The 19,136-nt window shown below is 42.0% G+C and overlaps 1 protein-coding gene and 1 long non-coding RNA gene across 2 annotated transcripts in view; both read right to left on the bottom strand.

Moving 5' to 3' along the window:
• LOC137419616 (uncharacterized) overlaps positions 1-19,136 on the bottom strand; it is a 297,301-nt gene that overhangs the window by 190,342 nt on the left and 87,823 nt on the right. The gene's annotated exons all lie outside the window — the stretch shown is intronic.
• Positions 4,100-5,020, bottom strand: LOC144889905 (uncharacterized). The gene is made up of 2 exons (XM_078771118.1): positions 4,885-5,020; positions 4,100-4,701 (listed from the first exon to the last, which is right to left on the bottom strand). Exons 1-2 carry the CDS (start codon positions 5,018-5,020, stop codon positions 4,148-4,150), a joined length of 690 nt encoding a protein of 229 aa, XP_078627244.1. The 3' UTR covers positions 4,100-4,147.

Below are 19,136 nucleotides of genomic sequence, written 5' to 3'. Positions count from 1 at the left end.
CTAAGTCTTCAGGATTCTTGATGTGAGAACTAGCATCATTGGGCCACAAGGGAAATGTCTCCATAAATTTCATCTCCATTTGATTCACCTTTGTGATGCTTGCTGGAGTTGTTCTTCGGTTGATAGGGATTGATCTAAGCTTGGAATTATCATCTGCAAGTTTGATAATTTTCTCAATAGCCTTGCGTTCAGAGATGATAGGAATATTAGCCTTGCCATAAAATGGTGTCACTTTCTGCAGTACAAGCTTTGCTGATTCCCACCGAGAGCGTCGTTCAAGTTTGCCATCTTCCGTGTGCCACATGAAACAACGTAGTACTTGTAAACAAGTTGGAAGTCTGGTGCCATTGATCTGGGAATCTTGTTCAGTTATGGCACTTCCAAGACCAAACACCTTGGTGGACTCTCTTGTTGCAACAGATGCTTTCTTTACTGTGCCATCCATTGTTTTATCTGAAAGAAAAAGGTAGTATTAGTAACAATAATGTCATTTCATAATTATGTACAACAAATAAATCAATTATCCAATTTTATTAGAGTATAGCCTAATAATTGTTTTAATCATCTTGTCCAGTTAAAAGATCTCTGTAAAGACAAGATGACTACAACATTCAGGATATTCTTTAATTTATATATTATATTTTAAAAAATACTCTTCATTTAGCTTTATATTCATATTTTGAAAAAAATCATTATTTTGACTATTTGTATATAAATGAATTGTATCCCTATCCCTATGATGATGATATATTGCTACAGAGCACAATAATACCTTTACAAAGAGTTATTATATGTAGCAATCAGTCAATCCTTTCATTTTTATTTATGGGCCTCAAAACAGCTGCGTGTCAAATTTCCAACTCTGATACCACCGACTCAAAATATGAAATGGTGAGGTGGACCCAGAAGATGATGTCCAAACCTTACCAAATTTTGCATAGCAACTTTATTTTATGATTGGAACAAAATAAAATTTGGGACAGATCAATCCAACATCTTTTAAAAAATAGTTGGGCGTTTGATGCACCCTACTCAGCAGTGCCAAGGAATGACCTCGCACAATGGAGGATGCCGAGGTGGCGAAACGGGCCTTTCCCAGGAAAGAGCACGGCATATACGTAGTGAGACCAAAAAGCTTGAGTGACAGAACTTCTTCAAAGAGGAATGTTGAGAAAGTGGATGTGAGGGTTTTCCAGATGGTATTTTCAGAGAGACAACGTGAGTTTGAGATTTATCAGGCTTGAGAGACATGTTCCACGTGTTTGATCAGCTTGTTATTTTATACAAGTCTGCAGAGAGTTAAGAGGCTGCTTTTTGCCCGGAACTGTCGATCTGAGGGATGAGAGATGGATGACTCCACCGGCGGAGGCTGGGTCATCAGCAAAAAGATAACGATTTCCAGAGTCAAAAAGATCACTGATGAAGATGAGAAAAAGCACAAGACCCAGAACACTGCCTTGAGGACCTCCAGGGTGTTCAGGAAGAGGAGATGAGAGAATTCCATTTATAGCCCCACGTTGAATATGACAGGAGAAGATCCATGAGCCTTGCATGGAGATTTCCATAGATACTATGAGAGGAGAGTTTGGTCAGCAGCATGGGGTCCCAGACCGTATCAAATGCATGAGATATGTCAAGGGAGACGGTTCTGATTTCCTGTCTGGAGTCAAGGACATCCGTCCATTGTTGAGACAACCGAAGCAGGATGTCCAGATTAGAATGACAAGGTCTGAATCCATATTGATGATCTCAGATCAAGCCATTGGAGAAGAGGAAGGATTTAATATCAGAAGTGATGTTGGATGTCATGACCTTGCTGATGATTGGGAGCAGGCTGATTGGTCTGCAGTTGCAAGGATCTGTTTTTGGAATTGGTGTCAGAAGGAATAATTATTTCTGCTTGGTCGAGCCAGTGGCCACATTGACTTGAATCTCAACCTTTGGGGGTGCGGGTCGCAGGGGTTCGTTCCCCAATACTCTTCTTTGGAAGTCTGTGTTTAAAGGTATTCCCGACATTAACAATGCCTTACAATTGATGTTGAGAAAAATGTGGTGGCAACCAGCTGTGTGGCCTTCCACATAAGGGCCTATGTAACTGAGCTGCTTGTCAGCAATCAGAGATGGCATGAAGTGTAGTCATGTGATGATGGAAAATGCTATTAAAGGCTTTCAACTCGTTTTGTGAATAACTCTTGGGGATATGGACAACTCCAAATTTTACACTGACTGATAAATTGATCATAATGTGCCAATACATATTCACAATAACACAAACAGTGCATTTGGACTTTGAGGACATCTCTTTATTGTGAAACCCTTCACATATTCAAGTTTAATGAAAAACATTGGCAGAAGTCGTCTTCTGATAAACAATTTTACATCAAGGGTGTTCTCCCCATATCACACATGGCAATGAAACATGGACTACAGCAAAGATCAAGTAAAAAAAAGACGTTCAAACTGCCATGGAAAGATTCCATCTGAGCATCACCAAAAAGGGACAAGAAAAACAACTGAACAGAAAGAAAACAAAATTCCTCAACACTAGTCACAATCAAACAAGTACAAAAAGTTTTAATTAAAACAAAAGCCGCGTCGATGTTACACAATGCCTAGATGCAGCTGTGCCTATAACGTCGATGTTATAGGCACAGGACATTCCTATTGATTCGATTACTTGATGTTATTTTTGTGGAAAGTGAAAATATATCTCGGCAATTTCCCGTGTGTGGCGACGAATTTTTAATATATCTCGGCATTTTCCCGTCTGTTGTTTCAGGCGGTGTATGACTGACCATGCCGCGATTAAAAAAATATATATCTCGGCAATTTCCCGTATGTGGCGACACGTGAACGAAGCTATGCTCCTCTCTCCACATTATTGTGACGACGTATAAATTAAATATTTCATCGTGACGATTGTCATCAAATGGACGAATTTTTAATATATCTCGGCATTTTCCCGTCTGTTATTTCAGGCGGTGTATGACTGACCATTCCGCGATTTAAACAAAATATCTATATCTCGGCATTTTCCCATCTGTTATTTCAGGCGGTGTATGACTGACCATGCCGCGATTTAAAAAAAAAAAATCTCAATGGGCTTGAAGTTACAGGCCTTTGAGAATTCATTTCGTTCTATAAAGGGCAACTTTCATCGGATTTTCTTCCCGTTTTTTTTCAACCGAGTCTAAAACTATGTTAGCGACTGTGAAAAATGAAATGATATATCGAATTTGATTTGAAATAAAACTGTGTGAGAGAGGAAGACACCACGGGCCTACAAAACAGGCCTCAAAGCTATGCGAGTTAATAAAATGGTGGATATTTGTTTATATGAAGCCTCTCCCAAAATGGGTGGAGCTATGGTTCCCAGAATGGGTGGAGCTTTGAGGTTTTGTCTTCTCTGCAAGAACAAGAAGAAGAAGAACAAGAAGAACAAGAAGAACAACAACAAAAGCAGAGGGCACTCTATTAGCAGCGTCTGCGACGCGGCTAAAAACTCAAATGGAACCTTTGGGATACAAGGCAAGGACAGAGACAAGAATTACAAACTGGCAACCTGAGGAAGACCCTGAAAGATGCAGGATGAGATCAGAGATCGGATTGAGAGATTATGTTCTGTTACCATTTGAGTTTTTGGCATCAATTTTTCATACAATTTCTTTTTTGAGAATATGGAGAACCAAATTTTAAAAATTTACATTTTTTTTTAAGCTGTAATTTTCGACAAACTTAGTTTGAGGACACAGATGGGGTTTGAATTTTGAGATTCTTCTTGCCTTCTGACTCCAATTTGCAGTCATTGGTGTGAACATTCTTGTGATAGACAGCCGGATGGCTTTGCTCAAGGGGTTCGGGGTGCTGGCTGGTTGTCAGGGGTTACAGATGGTACTCTGAGGAGTTGTGCTGACAATGTATTTGCCCAAAGGGCTGCATGCTTTCATGACAGCTTTCTCCTTACTGTTTCACTGAATACCTTGCCGACAGCTGAGGATCGCTTACAAGGCAGACTTTTCCTTTTTAAGTTATCAGTTGGGGGTTTCTTGATCAACCGGATTCCCTGTTTCTCCGACAATCACAGGTACAATTTCAAGTTTCTTCAATTTCGAAATCCTCTTAACCTCATTTTTCATGTCCTGGCATTTCAATTTTTCAGCTCTCCTGTGTGGATAGTCATATGTAATTTCAAACTGCTGCGATGAGGGAAATCTTCAGCACATATCGAGCATTTGTGTGGTCGCTCTCCTGTATGGATCCTCATATGTAATTTCAAATTGCCTTTTAGAGAGAAACCTTTATCACATATTGAGCATTTGTGAGGACGCTCTCCTGTATGGATCCTCATATGTGATTTCAAATTGCCTTTTAGAGAGAAACCTTTATCACATATCGAGCATTTGTGAGGACGCTCTCCTGTATGGATCCTCATATGTGATTTCAAATCGCCTTTTTGAGAGCAACCTTTATCACATATCGAGCATTTGTGAGGACGCTCTCCTGTATGGATCCTCATATGTAATTTCAAATTGCCTTTTAGAGAGAAACCTTTATCACATATCGAGCATTTATGAGGATGCTGTCCTGTATGAATCATCATATGTAATTTCATACTGCTGCGATGAGGGAAATCTTTAACACATATCGAGCATTTGTGAGGTCGCTCTCCTGTATGGATCCTCATATGTGATTTCAAACTGCCTTTTAGAGAGAAACCTTTATCACATATCGAGCATTTGTGCGGACGCTCTCCTGTATGGATCCTCATATGTGATTTCAAGTCGCCTTTTTGAGAGAAACCTTTATCACATATCGAGCATTTGTGGGGTCGCTCTCCTGTATGGATCCTCATATGTAATTTCAAATTGCCTTTTTGAGAGAAACCTTTATCACATATCGAGCATTCATGAGGATGCTGTCCTGTATGGATCGTCATATGTAATTTCAAAGCGCTTTTTATCAAGAAACCTTTATCACATATCGAGCACTTGTGGGGGTGATTTCCACTGTAAATCGTCATGTGTATTTTGAGGTCACTTGTTGAAGCAAAATGCATTCTGCACACATTACACTCATAACGTTTTTGCCTTTCTACTACCTTTTTGTGTTCATTTAATTTTACATTAATCTTCGTGTTGAGAGTCCCTGACATGCACTTGTATTTCATAGAAAGTGAGTCTTGATTTTGTGATTGTTTCTTCAAAAAAGGCTTCTTCCTCACCGTCAAGCTGCGACTGTACCTTATTTGTCCCATATTACTTCTGGCTTGTTCTACAGAAACAAACAACAACATTTAATTTTTTTTGTCAATCAAAAATGTAAAATATTTCACATATTTCCAATACTTATGTGTTTTCTCAACACAAAAGATTGTTTGTTAATTTTTTAAGTTTCCACTCACCAGTTTCAAAACAGGAAGCACTTCCATTTGTCATGTGAATATCATCTGAACCTTCCTTTGCAGAAGCACATTTTGAATCTTCTGTGACAGAGGAATCATTGTTGTGTTGTCTACCTTCCACATTTACAGGATAGACATCACCTGTGTACAAATCAGCGTCAGTCTTTTGCACGGAAATGAAATTGAGAACAATCTCGAGAGTGCACAGAACATGTTACGCCATGGAATGTATACACTCAACCCCGTTTAATCCGGAAATCTCGCTATCCCATGAAAACATCCAATGAAGAGATTTCCGCCATGCATTTTATCCCTCTCGTCCGGAAATCGCACTCTGACAGGGGAAATGCATTATAAAACCATCAAAACACATGTAAAATGGTCTCTATAATCTGACAACACCACCGTCAATTAGCCTTCAACAGGCACCATGACCTGGTTGCCTAATCAGCAATTCGCCGGGGGGGAGGGGGGTGGGCAGGTAGGAATGCAAACACAAGCGGTGGTTCGGAATAAGGGATTCAACGAGATGGTCAGTAATTAACATCTGGGCTGAGATGGACTCCTCACCAAAATAAACCGTCATCGTTTGAAGTCACAAAACACCGTTTTTGTCAGGTTTATGATCAAAGGTCCGTCAGGAATTGCAGTGGGCACAGTGCAACTGATCAAGGCCACTCGTAGTTAACATGTGCATATAATCTGGGTCACAATGATACAGTGGAGCAATCGATGTTCTTCAGCAATTAATGGTCAAAGTGAAACCACCTAAACAGGCAGTGGAGATGTCTTCGTTTCTCCATTCCTGTGTATAAAAGGGAGGGAATTCTGCCCCTTCATCATTCCAACTTTGCAAACAGACAAGACATCACGCCCGCCAACGAAGAGAGCCAGACTTGAAATCACTGCAGGAAGGAAGAAGGAAGTCTGCTTGAACAAGAAAGACCATCCGAAGGCCACACACAGGAAGACGTCCGACGTCACTTTTCGTTGGATTGGGGAAATCACCAAGCGAAGGTCACCTGTCTCCGACATCCTGAAACCGAAAGACAAGTGGCTGTCAGAGCCCACAAGTCAGCTGACAAGGAGCAGAGCGTGTAAAGAGCGCAGAGTTGGAAGCTGCCCTCCTCAAGTGGTTTAATGACGTTAGATCAAGAGACCGACAAGTCAACGGAGAGATGATAATGGAAAAGGTGAAGAAGTTTGGCGAACAGTTTGGCATTGAGAATTTTTCCTATTCGAGTGGATGGTTCGATCCGTTCAAGAAACGCTGCAGCATATCAAAACACATCATGCATGTCGAGTCTGCGAGTGCGAACACAAACGATGTTGACAAGGAAACAGGACCTGAGATGAAACCTTTTGAAGTGCGATCTGAAGGACGTCTACAATATGGACAAGACTGGTCTGTTCTTTCGGCTGCAACCAGATGGGTGAAAGTAAAAAGATTACAAGTTATTTAATAATCTTATGTTCCATATTTTCATTTACAACAATCATTGTACAATACACCCAGTGGCCTTCAGAAACAGGGTGTATTGCAATACAGCCAGTTCTATCAGCTACTGATCATAATCGGCCTAACATGCCGAGGGATACTGGCATGCTTGCCAACATCGTCAATTACCATTTCCATGGAGACGCTAATTGAACGCTTGGGGGATCAAAATAGTTTATCCAACAATCTCGCTAATCCGACATTGGGTGCTGGGAACAAAGTAGACCGGATTAACGAGCGTTGACTGTACTTCAATTTAAATATAAGAATGAAGTTAGAGATTGCTAAAAACATAAATTCCGGATGTTAAGCACCATTGAAGATGTATTTTACATCACCGTTATACACCACCCTATTTAACATGTCCAAGTACTGCCAAACAGTCTACCCTGAGGAGAGCCAGGAAATAATATCTCTCTACCCTCAATACTGAACACTCAAACCTGTCTCCCTCCTCCAATTCCTGGTGGCATTTGGTCAAATCTGTTTCTGGTGTTTGTTACCCATGCATCCCCTCCCTTACCTCAAACAGGTACACACCCGACACACGACGTGAAAAAGCCAAATGCCTCGACTCTGCGTTTGCCTCAATATCAACTCTAATTTTCCCCTTCCACAGATCGACCAATGTCCCTGCTCTCTAATGTTGTTGTGCTTGTTTCCTTCCCTTCCTCTCCCCGTCTTGTCTCCCACAGTTTTTATTATACGTTTTAAGTGTCTGTTTGTAACTTGTGGAAATTGAAGATTTTTTCAAGAACAGTCACGCGTCGCTTTACGGCCGCCCGAACAACATCCGAGGCCCACAAAAATAATAGGAAAATAAGGGGGACAAAAAAAACGGGACAACGGGACGTAGCGGACGTAAGTGGCCTGAGAGCGGGCGCGCTCACGCATGCATCCCGTATTCTGAAACAAAATAGATTGTGTTGCCAGGCGTATGATACAGTACAGTAACTATACTGTATATCCATATGTTTTGATAAATATAAGAAATGCCTATGTTACTGGTTTATGTTTTTTGGCTGTTGTATTGTGCAGTACTTTCAATTTGATTTCCTTACTTATGAAATAAAAAGTTTACAAACTGTATAGCAGTGTATGCTTGGCTTTGCCTCGTCGGCAGCTCCGCAAGATCATCAACATCCAGTCTCGATTACCCCCCACGTATCGAGAGCGTTATTCCAGTCTTTTCATTTGATTTTATTGAAATCAATCCACCCTATAGATAACCATGGGTCCCAAACACAGCGCAACCAGCCCTCGTGGTAGCAGCTGCAAGAAACAACGCGAAAGCATTGATTTGGAGGAGAAGCAGAAAATAATAAGACAGCGTGAGGGCGGCAAATCTGTGAATGCTATCGCACGTGATTTCGGTACGTCGCACTCCACGATCACGACGATAATGACCTCTCAATCAGTGAACAGTGTACTGTTTAATTTTACTTTACGATACAGTACTGTACCTGTTTTACTGTATGTGTATTACACCTGTATTTTTTTTACTTCACTATATTAGCTAATGTAGACATTATGTTATTTTATTAGCCTTCTTAACCTCTGTGTTTCATTAGATGTGTACGTTATCTCGTGAATTTAGTCAATATTGTACAGTGCAAGTACACTGCAATATTCCACATACTCGTAAGTATAAATACAAAGTTCACAATGTGATGTTCGGACAACGTCCAAGTCGGTTAGCTTCACGTTTCCAACGTATCTAGGACGTTAAGCGACGCATGACTGTATACTGGTTGGTCTTGTGCGTTATTCTGTCTGTATGTCAGTCGCCTGCAGGTCGCAATTTTCAACCGATCTTCACGAAACTTCACCAAAAGCCATAAGCAAGATTTTCATCCGATTGACTTGAAATTTGAAGATTTCAGATTTCAAACCCTCCACGCAGACACAAAAACAAACAAGGTAAAAGATAAAACAAAATAAATGCTTTATTTTAGTCGGCCTGCACTCAGCTTGCTCAACGAGTTCGTTGAATGAAGTTGGCAGCACAGGGTGGCCAAGTCCAACGCTTCCCACACCTGAGCGCCCAATATAGCGCCGAGCTGATGATGGCAACGTGCATGAAGCCGTCGAGTGAGCTGTGAAGACAGGCCTCTTTTTGCTCCCTCTCTCCATCTGAAGCGCAAAAAGCCCTGCAAACCGCCACCTTATTGCTCCTCTTCACGATCACAAAAGTTCGACAAAAGCTCAGGAAAGTCTCCTCTTAGTCACACATGATCAACACGTGACCCCCAAGGACAAAAGTCTTCCAAGAGAGAGCTCACAAAACCTATCTTCCTTTCTGAACCTTCTCACTCTGACGTCATCCTGATACCACGCCGACCAACGGCCGAGCTCTCTCGAAACACTCCATGTCTTCTCGACCAATGACTCGACTTGAGGTGTGGCCTGGTGGTTACGATCCCTGGGATGCGGGGTTTATTTGCCAATCCCCGCCCCCCCCCCCCCCTCCAGTGTTAAGACACATAAACAATCTTAACCTCCAGTTTCCCTGCTTAAATACATTGAGAAGTCACCGACGCATCCACGATCCATGCTACACCTATACTATCGTATCAATACGACGATATTTCATCCTCCACCCCCACAAACTGAAAATTAGCTTATTAGAAAATAAAGAAGAAAAAAAGAAAAAAAAACTTCACAAAGCCGAATGCCTCAACTCTGTGTTTGTCTCAAAATCTTGTGTCTCAAACCCATCTCTCTCTCTCTCTGTACCCATCTTAAACAATCAGACCCAGATGCTCCTGGTTTCGCTGTCCTTCTCTCCTGACAAGGCTTAGAAGTTTCTGTGAAACCTCGACTCTTATTCTGCAACTGGACCAGACGGCGTCAGCCCACGGGTCCCCAAATCCTGCTTTGCCGCTTTATCTCACCCTCTACCTGTTCTCTTCACCCTTTCTTTTGCTCAAGATCATCTGCCATCTGCCATCTGCTTGGAAATCTGCCAACATTACCGCTTCACACAAAAAATGTGCAAAAACAGATCCTTGCAACGACAGATCAATCAGCCTGCTCCCAATAATCAGCAAGGTCTTGGAATTCCATCATCGCTTCTGACATCAAAACATTCCTCTTCTCCAACGCCTTGATCTTGGATCATAAATTTTGATTCAGACCAGGTCTTTCCACTCTGGGAATGCCGCTTATGCCGTCTCAACAATGGATGGAGGTCCTCAATGCCCAACAGGAAATCAGAGCTGTATCCCTTGACAAATCACATCCTCAGATACGTTCAGGCACCCCGCCCTGCTCACCAAACTCTCCTCTTAACTTAAAGTATCATTGGAAACCTCCATGCATGGCTTGCAGACTTCCTTTCTCATCACAGCCAGCATGTGGCCCTGAAGGGAATTCTCTCAACGCCCATTAGTAGACCCCACTCTCTGCCGCTCCATAGCTGAACCCTCAAATCGGCAGGCAGCAGCCTTTTCACTCTTTGAAGACTTGGACAACATCACAAACTGGTCAAACAAGTGGAACATGTATTTCATTCCTGACAAAACTCACACTCTCACTTTGTCTCTCCAAAAAGACCGCCTGCACAACCCTCCCATCCACTTTCTGAACAATCCTCTTGAAGGAGTTCTGTCACTCAAGCTTTTGGGTCTCACTATCTGCCATGATCTTTCCTGGGTAAACCACATTTCCAAGCTGCCCTCCAAATCCAGTCACCGTCTGAGCATCCCACATCATGCAAAGTCCTTACTAGGTACTTCTGAGCTCCTCACCACATACAAACCTTTCATCCACAGCTCAATGGAATACTGCTCTCCCCTCTGGGCTGGTGCTCCGGCCTCACTCCAAGCTCGGTTTCACACGGTTGAAACAAAAGCATTCAGAATCATTGGTATCTCCTGCAATAAAGCCGATATGAGAGCCTTTCTCTCTGTCACCGCAGGCAGGTTGGTGGTCTTTGTCTTCTGCCGACTCCTCTCTGGCCTCTCCCCCCCAGCTCCCTCTGTGCTCTGTCCACAAAATATTCGTGCAGGACACACAAGATCTGCCAGCAACCCTCTTCTGGTGAAACTGCCAAAATTAAGACTCTCTGCTCACCTTCACTCTTTCAATTCCTCTTTTCTCCTGCCTCTGGAAAAAACTCCCACCGATATTCAATCACTCTCCTCCCTCCAAGTCTTCAAAACAGTTGTTCACCACCATCTCTTGTCTTCCCCCATCCAAAACCTTGACCTTTTCTACCTCCGTTAAAACACCCCAAATCCACCTCTTTCAATCCCCAACTTCTTTCCTGAAATTCCTCGTAGTGTTCATTTGCTTTATACCGTGTACCCCTCCCTCCTCCCCCAGCCCCCACCTCCCACAGATCTACTGATGTCCCTGTTCTCCACTGTTGTTGTGCTTGTGTGCTTCCCTCTCCCTCTCCCCCTCGCTCCCTTCATTGTATATTTTACGTGTTTGCACATGTTTTCATGTTCAATGTGTTAGCTCTCACTTGGGCTTCGATTCTGTATCCAAAAAAACATAAATAAAACGCAACAAGATAGAGACACACACATCTCGTTTTTTCATTTCGGTTCCTCACAATTCTGTCTCTCTCTTATTCACACACACACACACACACTTTTTTATTGTTTGTTTCTCACAATTCTATCTCTTATGATTTTCAATTCGTATTTCTCTTTTTTAATTTTTATTTTAAAATGCATTTAATTAATTGTACAATATTGGTTGTTCCTAAACTTAAATATAAATAATTTAAAGGATTTCTGTAAATGATATCAATTTCAGAACATCCCACATTGAACTTTAAAAAAAAATTTAAACCTCAAAATATAGTTCCTCTCCCGAAAGCAAGAGCCTTAACCTGTAAGCAATTGACTTGTTTCCCGACTGCACGGACCTTCAGCTGGGCACCATTCTTCCTCAAGGTTTCTATCCTTTCAGCCCAGGACCTCTCCAAATGGCGGATCCACAACCTCGATCATGGATCCACATCAATAGATGGTACATCAGCAGATCCACAACCTCAGTTGCATCCAGGCAGTCAGTCAACTCATCAATGCAACATCATTTATTTCAACTTTACTCGCAGTGGAATTTGATGTATTATCATATATTTATAACTTTCCTTACACACTCCATAATATGATAATTTTAATGTGTTATCATATATTTATAACTTTCCTTGCACACTCCATAATATGATAATTTTAATGTGTTATCATATATTTATAACTTTCCTTGCACACTCCATAATATGATAATTTTAATGTGTTATCATATATTTATAACCTTCCTTACACACTCCATGATATAATCACACATTAAATCATGCAAATCTTACCTTAAATAAACCATATCTACCAGCCAGCATGATCACACCACCTACCTCTGGATCAAACTGCATTTCAAATGTTCAAACCGTCACCTGCAGTGCTTTTTTTGCATGCTGCTGTATCCCAGCAACCACTGATTCCGAGCAACATTGATTTGTCGTATATTTAATTCTCATATTTTACTGTATTTACTAAAGATCTCATGAATAATATTTTTACAAAAGGATTTAATATTGGTTAATATTTTACGTCTCAGAATCTTGACACACACAATTGCAAAACCCTGTCGCCTGCTGCGTGGCAGATGGGCAAATTATAGGATCCGCATCCAGAACTTCACCAAAATCAAACCAACACGTTCTCGTCACACACGCAACCTGTCCACTAAGTTTCATCAGAATCCATCCACAATGTTTTGAGATATCCTGCTCACAGACAAAGAGACAGCGGTGAAAACTTAACCTCCATCCACCTTTGGTGGCAGAGGTAAAAATAAAAAAATAAATCAAGAAGGTTCCTTCTTGACATGCTGTGGTGGAATTAAAAACAGGTCAGTCACATACCACACTTGGGAATTAATCCATCATCCTGAAATTGGCCTGTTTCTGCTCTCAGGCCTTGTGACTTGAGCCTTTCCAAAAAATTGTCCATTCAACCGATGACCTGCCAAGGATACAATGCGTATGTTATTTACATAAAAGTCAGACACAGATCTAGGCTGGTGCGGCAGAGACAGACATAGACATAAACTGGGGTGACAGTCAGACAAACACAAACCGGCATGGTGGAGACAGCCACAGACATAGACTAGCGCGGCAGAGACAGTGTATGTGAGGGTGTGCGTGTCGTTGGTTAGCTCCATTTGTGGGTATCAGGAGGTGGAATGGGGCCACCTTCGATTCCGATGCTCTTCAGCTTCCAGGGTATCTTGACCTCATTTTTGAGATCCTAGTATTTGTGATTTTCTTGATTTCTGCGTTGCTTCGGTCAAAATCGCTGGGTACTGATATCTCAATCATCGATGCTGTCTTTTTCTTTTTGTTCCTGAGTGCAATGTCCAGAAGCAATGCTTTGTTTTCTATGTTCATGCTCGATGGAATCATCAGGTCGTATGTGATTATGACATCCTCATTTTCAATGATTGCGCTTGGTTCATGGTTTCATGAGTTTTCTGGAACTGGGATGTTTAAAATTTGCAGATATTTTGCAGATCAAACGAATCACTTTGCATAATTTGTTGTGCCTTTGTGTGTAAAGTTGTTTTGATAATCGTTTTTTGCATCCTGAGAGCAGGTGACTCGTACTTTCTGTTTGTCATGCACAAGCTACACTTGTCCGACTGGCTCAGTGTGTGTGTGTGTGCGTGTGTGTGTGTGCGTGTGTGTGTGTGCGTGCACATGTGCGCGCGCACATTACAATTTTGCATTTTCGACGTTTATTTCGACAGTACAGCCAAGTGAGCGTGCCAAAGTTCAAAGGAAAGGCCGAGCGTTAGGTGTGCTTGTATCTTCTTTATTTATGAGACACAGGGGGAAAGGAAGGGTGAGGCAGGGGGAAGGGGGAGAGGGGAGGAGTGGGGAGGGGTTTGACTCTTTTCGATTTGAACTACGATTTGCTCTCTTCTCCAAAACTACACAAACAATTACGACGAAACTAGACGACAACCTTCATCACCTGTGATGTACAAAGTTTGCTCAAGGCATATAAAACAAAAATGAGGGTCTACGGGGGTCTGTGAGGGGTTCGAGTGACTGTTGCTCCTGATCCAGGTGAGCTTTAGGAACTGCAGTCCTATTTTTTGCTTTTGCCATGATCTGGAGTTATGAAAAGAGATACCTGCCTCGACAATGAACAGACCAGGTAGGTTCTAATATGGAGCCGAAACGACTTTTGAGAGAAGATTCTACAACTTTACTTTTGGATGTAGGAGCTGGGAGCGACATTTTTTTTCCGTACCAACGCCACAAGCACAAACATCCCTCATCCATCTACAACCTTTATATCCTCTTCTAGATGACACATTGGACAAACAAGTTAATTATAAAAAAAATTCTGCCTGGTTTGTAGTTAAAAGGAAGAAAGAGGTTTCACCATCGTTGCATGAAATTTGGTGATGACGTCATATAAACCAATGCAGTGAATAAAACAAAACGAGTGAAAAACACCTCATCAAAAGAAAAATCAAATACCTCAACATACATTCAATAAAAACTCGTTTATCTTCATTCCCGTCATCAACAAACAGAGAATTATTTTATCTTTAAATAAACGTTTTGCACATCTATCTCAGTATTAATAATAAAATGAGAATCTCCGAACAAACCTCTTCAAATTCGACCCGATCGCGTGAACCTTTGTCCGTTGCAGCACGAGGGTCAGAAGAAGATCACCCGGAAGTTCTTCATCGTCTTTGAAGACTTCCCGTTTATGCGCACCGTTCTTCTTTCTCTTTGAAAGAAGATTGTTTATGACGTCGGGCAATTTGTATTTCGCCGCCACATTACAGTGCGAAAGAAAACAAAGATAAAGAAGAATCAAGGACTGCTTCCGGGTTAGGAATGAACCACGTGCGAGTGACTGTTGCTCTGTCCCCAATGGCGGATTAACGCACGTGCATCATGGTCACGTGCCCAGGGCACACAAATTCAATGACGTCATGCAATTAGTGTAACCCGAGATCACGAGAGATGAGAGAGAACGTGAGACCGATCGCGGTCCGCAATGTTTCGAGATGAGACCGAGGGTAGGTCTCACTTTACCCACAAAACCCATCACCTTGTGAGTGGTGGTAAACACAGCGAAAAGGGAATGGTCCATCTCGAGGAAATAAAGCTGTCACGTGATTAATCCATTTTAAAAAAACGTTTTTCCCTGATGTTTTCCTGACGGGACGATTATAAAATTAATGTGTGAAGTTAGTATTGGTAAAAAACAGGTTAATTGGAAGAATGAATAACTCAATGAATGTATACAAATGGAACAATAATCACATTAAAATTCTATAATTGCTATTGTTCATGCTTATCGATATTGTTTCTCAAATGCACATTATAATATATTGTACAATGACAAAAGAAGGTTAATTATAAAATGGAATAATCCGTGAGTTCGGCGGAACGTTGCGGTTTTTTAAATCAGAACTCCTGTCCCGAAGATGATGATGAAACCAAACTACCCGAGGATGATGATGCAACCAAACTACCGGAGGATGATGATGCAACCAAACTACACAAGAATGATGATGCAACCAAACTACCCGAGGATGATGATGCAACCAAACTACCGGAGGATGATGATGCAACCAAACTACCGGAGGATGATGATGCAACCAAACTACCCAAGAATGATGATACAACCAAACTACCCGAGGATGATGATGATCCAGATCTCAGATCTCAGATGATGCTCAGATCCAGATCCGGATCCAGATCTTCACCAAAATCAAATCATTTCTTCATTTCTTTCAGAATAACGCACAAGATCAGTTGAAAAATCTTTGATTTGGCAAGAACTAAAAAGTTGCGAATGAACACACTAATGAAAGTGCTGGGGTGTGTCCATTCCTAATCAGCTCGTCCTATTCCTTGAACGTGTGTTCCTCGCTCCCCCCTCAGGAGACAAGCGTGGGGCTTCCCCTTCCCCTGAAGATCCCCCAATTCAAATTATTGGTGATCGTATCGGTATCCGATGGGTCCAAACCGTTGGGTCCTTATAATCCTATTAAATTGGTGGAATTTATCAAAAAAATAATTCGGCGATGTTTCGAGAGCTAAAAAGATGAGATCTGAAGATCGATGAATTAATTTTTTTTTATACAAGATCGAGGCTCGTGTAAGAGCTAACACTGATCACAAAAAGACAAACTGACATATACAACATATGATAAGGGAGCGGGAGAACAAGATGGAGAGCAGGCACATCGGGAGATATGTGGGAGGGAGAGAGCTTGGGGGGAGGAGGCATGGGAAGGTGGGTGGGAGTGGTAAAAAAAACAAAAACACATGGACACTGCTAGGACTTCCAGGAAATAAGTCAGTATTTCAGAAGAGTGGATCTGGGGCGAATTAACGGTGGTAGAATAGATCAAGGTTTTGAATGGGGGAAGATAAGAGATGGTGGTGAACAGCTGTTTAAAGACCCGGAGGGAGGAGTGGGATTGAAGAGAGTGAGGGAGTTTGTTCCAGAGGCGGGAGAAAAGAGGAATGAAAGAGTGAAGGTGAGCAGAGTGTCTTGATTTTGGCAGTTTAACCATAAGAGGGTTGCTGGCAGATCTTATGCGACCTGTAGGAATATTTGGGGGACAGAGCACTGAGAGAGCAGAATTTGTTCAGAGATTCGACAATAAACTCACCTGCTATTCACGAATGACAACCTGAGATCCTTAAATTTAACCAACGACACCAGGATGGCATTTTAGAGCTGAATCCGGATTCGAATCCAGGCTTAGCAGCTCACAGGTGAATGCATAAACCTCCAAGTCATGTTCTTGTGGCCCATCACTGTTGTTTGTATTCTCATTTTATTTAACGATTGGGCTCGGGGTTGTTGCTGTACCCTGTGCCGGAATTAAGCCTTGCCAGGGCGGGGGCAAAGAATATTTTTGGGCTGGTCTCAGTATGAGTGCCACCTCGGACAGATTGTGTGAAGTTGAGTTAAAAATCTCTTGCCTCTTGTTCTGGCTTATTTCGATTTAAAGTTAAAGAAGTTATATTCTTAAAATACGTTTTTTTTTTTTTACCTCATTTCATTCATTACCCTCACACATATAAACATGAAACTCACAGCCCTTCTTATGTCGTTCACTCACTCGGAATAATTCACGACACACCTTACGCCGTTCACTCAAACGGAACTTCGCACAGGCCTCCATTCCAATTTTGATCCCACCACCTTTTAGAGGCAATTTTTGGAATCAGTGACTGTGAATTACCATAAGAAAGTGTTCTTACTTTTATAAAATTTGACAAAACTCACATTTGGCCAAATTGGCGAATTAGCAGGGGTACCTGATTTTTACCCGATCCTGGTGGGGGATCTAAACAAAACCGAAAATCAGAAATATTTTCCAGAAATTCTATATGGAGCTTGTGTAATAAAAAGTATGACTACATCAATATGAGAATATTTTTTCAAAAACAGGGCATTTGGTGCACAGGATAATGGAACAACTCAAGGTCCTCCTTGCACCGTTGACTCACACAGAACATCTGGCCATTCACACACCACTCACTCACACAATTCACTCGTCTTTTTTGCTCGTTCCCGCATACCACTCTATTTTAGTAAGAACAGAACGGATTATCGAGATTCGACCATTTCCAAACAGCTATTTTCGTGCGCAAAAAGAAAATTTTCACTCACTTTTTTGGGATGGTCAGGATCATGGGCCTGGAGCAAATTCCCCATTTTCCCTCGTTATAAGCCCAGACACGATAGTCTGGAGGTATGCGCACTCACCTCCAAGCTGTCTACCCTAGGTTTGAATCCCAACCAGCGATCAATTGTCATCCTCGTAGTCTGGCAGGCAGAGTGATCCGTAAATGTGCGTCCTCGGATGAACGTTAAGCCTGATGACCTGTGTGCCAGCAATGGTCTTTGGTGGACGTTATACGTGATGCAGAGTCTTTTGTGAAGAGTCGGCAAGTTATCGCCAGCACCCAAACAAATTACAAATTACTGCCATGACTGACTGCTGACTGTAATGGAAAACCACAACAACATAACATTTGCCAAGGCTCCGCTTGGACAGCACCAACACTCCATTAAGAGTTAATGCATTTGATAAAATGACTGTAATCGGTCAGTATAGCCATCTCAGACAATTCAAATGGTCCCCTCGAACCATCACCATTGCAGCAGCTTGCGGGTGTCAGCCTAACCGAGGTAGGAGGTCAGTTGAAACTCAGAACAGAAGATGGAAAAACAAAAATGTTGGGAATTTTTGGAATGCTGTGAAAATTTGAATTTTTGGAATGCTGTATGTCATTGCGAGAACTTTTTAACGCATTTCTTACATTTGTTTCGAGTTTGAAAATTAGAAGTCACTGCGACTGCATTTTCATACATTTTCATTGTATGGTTTGTATTGAGGTTGGGGTTCTATGGATGTGGGTTGTGAGAGTAATGACGTGGATGAGGAATGGAAAAGAGGTGGTATTGGATGTGTGGTGGTTGAAATGATTGGAGGTTGAAGCTCATCTTTATAATATCTATATAATAATAGCGTAAGGACTCGAATTTGTTATCCCTTTTACGCCGCACCCAGTGACCCGATGCCCACGGCACTAATGGATTTATGATCTACGAACCACGCTCTTTGTTTATCACGTACAGCCATACTCGAAAAATCTGAATTAGCCGACGTTGGGGCCCAAAAGCATCCGATTAACTGCCGATACGGCGCCATCTTACGACGCCATCGTATTGGTGTCTGCTGGGCGAAGCAAGCCATCCGCTGATTGGACAGACGAAGGCGAAAGCAAGCCGTCCACTGAGTGGACAATCCAGAGCATGCATTTGTGCCGGTGTCGGCGATCATTGTTCATATATGCACTCTTCATTCTCATCTTTCTTCCTAACTCTTACTCGGACAAGCAAATCCCCAATGCCATCCATAATGGTACACTCTACCCATACACCACATCCTCCCTTCCGTGGATGTTCCACGGGTTTCGGCTAGTCTATATAATAATAGCGTAAGGACTCGACTTTGTTATCCCTTTTACGCCGCACCCAGTCAACCGATGCCCACGGCACTAATGGATTTACGATCTATGAACCGCGCTGTTTGTTTATCACGTACAGCCATACTCAAAAAATCTGATTTAGCCGACGTTGGGGCCCAAAAGCATCCGATTAACTACAGATACGACGCCATCTTATGACACCATCGTATTGGCATCTGCTGGGCAAAGGCGAAGCA

The sequence above is a fragment of the Myxine glutinosa genome, chromosome 1 (assembly GCF_964187855.1).
Source record: "Myxine glutinosa chromosome 1, kmMyxGlut1.1, whole genome shotgun sequence".
In the NCBI taxonomy this organism is placed as follows: domain Eukaryota; kingdom Metazoa; phylum Chordata; class Myxini; order Myxiniformes; family Myxinidae; genus Myxine; species Myxine glutinosa.
Note: the sequence above shows the minus strand (reverse complement) of the source record. Positions and strands in the feature narration are given on the sequence as shown.

Coding starts and splice junctions, on each gene's coding strand:
- LOC144889905 (XM_078771118.1), bottom strand. CDS start 5,020: ATGACGATTTACAGTGGAAATCACCCCCACAAGTGCTCGATATGTGAT. Junction 4,702..4,884: donor ATGCTCGATATGTGATAAAG/GTTTCTCTCAAA, acceptor TCTCTCTAAAAG/GCAGTTTGAAATCACATATG.